This window comes from Hylaeus volcanicus, chromosome 9 (assembly GCF_026283585.1).
Source record: "Hylaeus volcanicus isolate JK05 chromosome 9, UHH_iyHylVolc1.0_haploid, whole genome shotgun sequence".
Lineage (NCBI taxonomy): Eukaryota > Metazoa > Arthropoda > Insecta > Hymenoptera > Colletidae > Hylaeus > Hylaeus volcanicus.
This window is the reverse complement of record NC_071984.1, coordinates 2,249,035-2,255,369: the sequence shown is the minus strand read 5'-3', so window position 1 is coordinate 2,255,369 and position 6,335 is coordinate 2,249,035. Positions and strand designations below refer to the sequence as shown.

The window sequence follows — 6,335 nt, the reverse complement described above, 5'->3', positions numbered from 1 at the left end:
GATCAATTGAAAACTATTTCCTGCCCTCTCAGGGAAAAGAAACTACCTCCTCTAAACCACTGAACTACACAAAACCTCTCAACTACATAAAACCTCTCAACTACTCCCAAGCAGAGACTGCGACTCGAAACGAAGTAACGAAATAGTCTCAAACTATTTAGTGTCTTTGGCTATTCGGACATCATAAATAACCGCGTAAATTCGTAATCAAACGTTTCTAAAATCCCCCCTCGCCTGGTTCGCGAAATTTGCATCCAGGTCGCGACAGCGAGGGAAACGAGGCTGAATCCAATACACCACCGACGACGGCCACATCTGGTTCTACGTTAATCCGTGATATGCAAATTTTCTTTCCAGCTTCCCCTCCGGGCGCAACGGAATCGTATTAGCGTAGCGAACTCAACAGACGAGAAACCCGTCGCTGATGCATCTTCGTGGTTATTTGTCCGACGTTAAAGGAAACATTCTCGCGATGAACGTATTTTTGGAATAGCGCGAGTAATTACAGCCACGACTTCGGATCTCGTTAAAAATTGGCGTTCTGCCCGAACAACTTCGCCGAAGGATTCCATGATTTATTAACGGAGGGGAATGTTCCTCCACGAGAGGCTCGCTTCGCATAACAAAAGACGGAATTCCCACGACTTTCCCCTCAAGAATTTTCGATGAAAATTCTATGCGAAATCTCCAGTCGTCCCGAATCGATCATAACTGGATGCTTATGCATTTATGGTAAGTGATAATGTTTCGAGATACATGAGAATGTGCGTTACGCTGGTGCTTATTTTAACGATTTCTTGAAATAAAATTCCTGCAAAATTTTCGGAGGTAGCTTTGGTAAAGTTGGAAACTTTCCATCGGTTACATTCGATCGTACAACTCCCGTAAACATTCATGGAAAGGTCTGAAATTTCGCAGAGTTCTCCCTAATAATAATAGGAAGAAGCCCTGTTAATTTCGAATTTTTATCTAAACTATTGCCTTGTACGTCAGCCCAGTCAGCACGAAGCACATCACATACGAAGCACATCGCATACGAAGCTACATTTTTCTAATAAAAATATTTTTGCGAAATAAGGACCGCTCTAGCGCATAAATGCCGCGATGTTAACAAATGTAAAACGAATCGTCGCTGTGAAAAGTTGAACGAACATGATTGATAAGCGGACAGTCGCGCGGAAGCCGATTGTATTATTTTTACAAATTTATTCCCATTCGGTTAAACGTGGCGTACAACGTCGGACCGCGTTCCCTCGTGCTACGCTGGCATTTCAATGAACGGGGAAATTCAATACGGCCACTTTTCAACCCGGCCAAACCGAAGAAACGGTTTACAGAAGGAATTACAAGTCGCAGAAATAAACGTGGAGGTTTCCCTTCGACTCGCGAAACGTCGTCGCATTTCCATCCGATAGAAAAATGATTTCGAGAGTAGATCCAGAGCGGTGGCTCAAAGGGAAGCCATTTTTCCGGTTCCTGTATCTTCATATTTGCGCGGTTAAGGAATCGAGACGAAACCTCGCGACTTTCAACCTCTTGAAAGAAATGCTCGAGTATTTTGTTGTTTCCCTCGTCTGCGCGGAAACGTTTCGACCAGCTACTTGTGCACGACCACTCGACAAGCTCCGTCTAGAATTAAAGAGGCGTGTTTGATGAGCCAGAAAAGAGCGCTTTCTTTCAACGACACTTTTACCCAGTTTAATCAAATTAATGACTACATCTTGCGCAGTTCTGCGACTTTCTAGGCTCGAGCTATTCCCTGTAACCTTTCCTCTCAAAGGTAGCCGAGGAATCGACGAACGACACGGTTCTCTCAACTAAACAAGAATAAAACCTTCCAATGGCTGCGTTAGCAACGCCTACAATCGTCGAGAACTTATCAGAGGCGCGGGCGTAGCAGAGGAATGCCTTGATGAATGCCAATGGCGACCTTTAACATTTCTCACGCCTCGTTAGCAGACCTAATAATTATAGCAGGATATTTCCCGCGGCTAACGAGCCTGGATTCCATGTGTTAACGAATCATTTATCAAGCTCAGTTGTGTAAACGATTGGCTCCTATCAAGCTCAGTTGTGTAAACGATTGGCTCCTATCAAGCTCAGTTGTGTAAACGATTGGCTCCTATCAAGCTCAGTTGTGTAAACGATTGGCTCCTATCAAGCTTCGTTGTGTACCCTTCGTTGAGTGATTTTTCTCGACACGGCATAACCGTTACATAAACTCTGGAACAACAATATATAATAGTTACTTTCAATTCGTCATTTCATTGTCTATGGTGATACGAATGTCCATAAATATTTCATAGTCTACAGATAGTACCAAGGAACGTTAGCGTTTCTATAAACAAAGAATTTCAGGCTCGACACTAACGATCCTAGTACAATATTAGATAAAATATAATAACGGATAAAATATAATAACGGATAAAATATAATGAATAAAATAGCATCGATTCGAGCGATTCGATCAACGGTCCTAGAGATAATCCTCTGACGATTCCCAAACAAGAACACGATATCTGGCCAGCCCTTGACGATATATTCTTGGTAAATAAACCAGGATTCCAATCATCCATCGACAGTCGCCTAGACTGGGTAACGAGCAATTTAAATGTGCATTCATCAATCGGCGTAGATCGACTTACTGGTGGTGTCGAATCCGTCCTCGAAAGGGCATCTCTGCTTGATTGTAGCGGAGGCTTTGGTCGGCGGCCAGCAGAGCAGCGAGTCCCACGCTGGCTCGCACCACAGCTCTGCAAAAAGGAAAGAGGAAACGTGAGGCTTATTACTGTCGATGCGGTTCCGTGCAATTTCAATTCGTCGGGAAACCCGAGACTGGACGCAACGCGAATTCCTTCTGCGCTCGACTATGCGAGGACACTTTTTAAGTAGGTACCGAGCCTTTCCGGGCTTGACAATTCATCTTTCCTGGTGGTCTAAGTATTTAACATTTTTACACGAAATTTCAGTGCGAAGATATGTAAATAGTTCTCAAGTTATTACTGTTGGTATCAGACTATACTATTAACGCGATAGTATTTTTCTAGTAAATTTCTAAAATAAATAGTTTCTATGTTAAATGTAAAATGTCCAAACACCAATATTTCCTACTCGTACGTCCTACTTTGTGTACACACGAAATGTCAACGTAGCTCTCCATCAAGCAGCCCCCATTTCCCTAGGAGGATTGTTTCCTTCGGATTTTATTCAATCTTCTTCGCAAAGACTGCAATCGAGTCGCGAGTAGTGCGTCTTATCCCCGTATTCTCGACGGGTTCGCCAGAAACTGCGAAACACGATTTTAGCTCCGAATCCGAGACCTGTCTCCATAGATTCATACCCGAGGTGAGATTGTTGTTTCGTTTTCCATGCATATGGAAGCAACGCTCCCAAACCAAACGTTTCTTCGCGATCGTTCTTGTTTACCATCAAAAATAATTCAATGCTGTATTCAATTTTTGTTCGAAAGTGATTCCTAATTACTCTATCGTAGAGTGATCGATTCTCCGTTTTCTATTTGTCATTATTTAAAAAAACTCGTGAGAGACGAGCTGTAATAGTGAAAGTTTTAGATCGAGTGACAAAACTTCGAGCTTGGTTGTTTCTTATCAAACTAGATCTATCGGTAGATACGTTAGCATTCGTTGGTTCATTACGGAGATCTGTGTTTCAGTTACGCTGCATTTGTTTGTAAGTAAATTAGACTCGCGATTGTAGTGATTAATAATTGATTAATTCAATTGCAACGTAACTAAAGTAATCGATGAGCGTTACTTAGGTAATTTGTAATTTCTAATCTAAACTGAATCAATCGAAGAGCATGACTGACGCGATTCGACTGCTTCCCGTTACAAATACGATGCAATTAAATTACGTAACTGAACCTACGATGCGATCCAATTAGCACAGCTGTGTTACTTCCTTCGATTATCACTTCCCATTTCTCGAGCGCCCCTCCATTTTTCAAGCGTTCGATTCCCCGGCTAGTTACAGCGACCAGAAATAACATTCGAAAATGTTCTACAGAGAGGAGCGACTCACCATCCTCTGGTGGAGCAAAATTCTTGTATCTCGCGCTACAGAAGTCCCGAGTGTTGTTGCCGATGGCATTAGGCGCGTCCATGTTTCCTCTAAATGTCCATATTCGTGTCCCTTTGACTGCATCCCGACTCTACGCCCCTGTTCCCCATGATATTCGTCCTCCAACACTCTCGGTGCCAGACATTCTCGCGACGATACTTATGCTAAGATTTTCTTATACAATTACAAGCTATACGATCCAACAGTGGTATCAGCTTCGCGAATCCTATCCAGACTTGCGCTCTTCAACGTCTGGTCTCCAAAATTAATTTCCTGATCCCTCGGTGAAAATTCCTGTCGTCCAACGCGTTGAATCAATTTCCCTTCGCGTCTCGGACCACCCAATAAACGTGACCCAGCCTTCTCCACGCTCCTGCCTCATCTCTCGGCCTTTTCTCGCCTCTGGCCAGCTTCTAGCAAAGGAAACAGTCGTAGTTTGTCTTTCCAATCGTACTTCCCACCCTCAACCCTTGTCCTTTCACCAACGGCTGTCGATCTTTTTATCTCTACCAATGAAACAGAGCGAAAGGAACCCCTTTCGACCCGCTGCTCTCTCGCAACTCTTCGGAGCCCTTTGAAATTTTATTCCGGGTCACTTCGACCACTGTCGCCATGGCCAGACGAACGTCAACGTTGCTCTCGACGTCGTTAGTCGGTGCTCTCTCGCTGGCCATCGAAGGCCTCCTCTGTCATCCAAACGGGTACAATATTATTTCACGGGTGATCGGTGCAGAATCCTGTTCATTGTCGTGGATATATCGATAGTTGGCTTTACCATGCGTTATTTATCTACGGACTGCCGTTGGAGTGCGTGGGAATCAAATTGGTTTCGTATACTTCCTCCTCTACGTAGTTCTCCTCATCTTTATATCGTCTTCTTCCTCTTCTGACGTGAAGTTCCTCCTCTACGTAGTTGTCCTCATCTTTATATCGTCTTCTTCCTCTTCTGACGTGAAGTTCCTCTTCTACGTAGTTGTCCTAATCTTTATATCGTCTTCTTCTTCTTCTGACGTGAAGTTCCTCCTCTACGTAGTTGTCCTAATCTTTATATCGTCTTCTTCCTCTTCTAACGTGAAGTTCCTCCTCTACGTAGTTGTCCTCATCTTTATATTGTCTTCTTCCTCTTCTGACTTCTGACTTCTGACTTTCTGAGAAGTTCCTCTTCTACGTAGTCTTCCTTATCCGTGTCGGGAACACCTGTAACAGAAAAATAAACATTACTTTCTTATTTCTTATTTAACGTTAAAACGAATATCCAGAGTCTTTACATTCGCCTGTGCTCGAAAATATTGTGTTTGTTTCGTTCCGGGGCCAACCGAGACCTCGCAGGAATCGAAATTTTTATGAGCAAACTTTCCCTGCCTAATACAGTTGCAGCCACATACGAAATCCCAACGGGCTTGGAAACTTGTTTTCCGCGGGTCAGCGGAACTTATTCGCGAGCATTCTCTTCACTAAGAGAGCGTGACATTTGAACGCATATCACGGTAGAACGTTGGGAAATTTCATCCGATCCGCTCGACGTTTCTTCTCTTGAATAATTGTAGACCAAGTACTTGTCTACTCCGTACCTTTGCTTCACCTGCAACTAAATCATATTTGGTACAAGAAACTGCTGCGTCAATTTTTGATCGATTCAATTTTTGCTGGAAGGCTTGAAAATTGAATGAAATCCTTGAGGGGGCAAATGGGTGAACGCGATCTCGTCAGAATCGCGAATCAAACTCTATTCAGGCAACAAGAAACGAGGCAGAAATGCGCGGAGGTGCAACCATACTTTCTGGCAACGATCCAGAAGCTCCGACGATATTTTCTTTTTTTCCCGACTTTCCCCTCGAGGTTGCTCGTCGGTCACGGATTTCGGCTTTCTCGCTGGTACTCCCCCCGTTTTTCCCCCCTCTCTGCCAGTACTTTTTTTTTTACCAGACCTCGCGTAATTGCACCGTAGAAAACGGTCCGTCGAAATCCCTGGGGAATTTCAAGGCTGAATCGGGCTCTGGGAAAACACGATTCTACGCGTGATTGAATCCCGATTAAGCGGGTCGCGCATTCGCGGGCCCTTGTTGCTCGAAATTGAGAGGGGAGGGGAAAGGATTTAGAATTTAAACGAGATTAAACTCGCTCCAAATTTCTTTAGATCAAGCCAGTCGATAGCGTCGTTCGCAATTTCGAACGAGACGCGAGAGAATGCTTTTCGTGCAATTAGATAATGGGTTTTTTAAAGAGTACGAGAGAAAGGACACCTTGGGGATCTT

General features: G+C 43.8%; 1 protein-coding gene across 6 annotated transcripts in view; it reads right to left on the bottom strand.

Annotated features, from left to right (window-relative positions):
* Positions 1-5,273, bottom strand: part of LOC128881944 (PDF receptor-like) — a 19,340-nt gene extending 14,067 nt beyond the window's left edge. For all 6 annotated transcript variants that reach the window (XR_008458224.1, XR_008458225.1, XR_008458226.1 and 3 more), the window contains exons 1-2: positions 4,042-5,273; positions 2,646-2,753 (exon numbers count right to left, since the gene is read on the bottom strand). Coding sequence is in view for 2 of the 6 variants with exons in the window: in XM_054133406.1 (XP_053989381.1) it covers positions 2,646-2,753; positions 4,042-4,123 (190 nt within the window). In the remaining 4 variants the exon portion in view is untranslated. The remainder of the gene's footprint in view (positions 1-2,645; positions 2,754-4,041) is intronic.
* Positions 5,274-6,335: the final 1,062 nt, after the last annotated feature.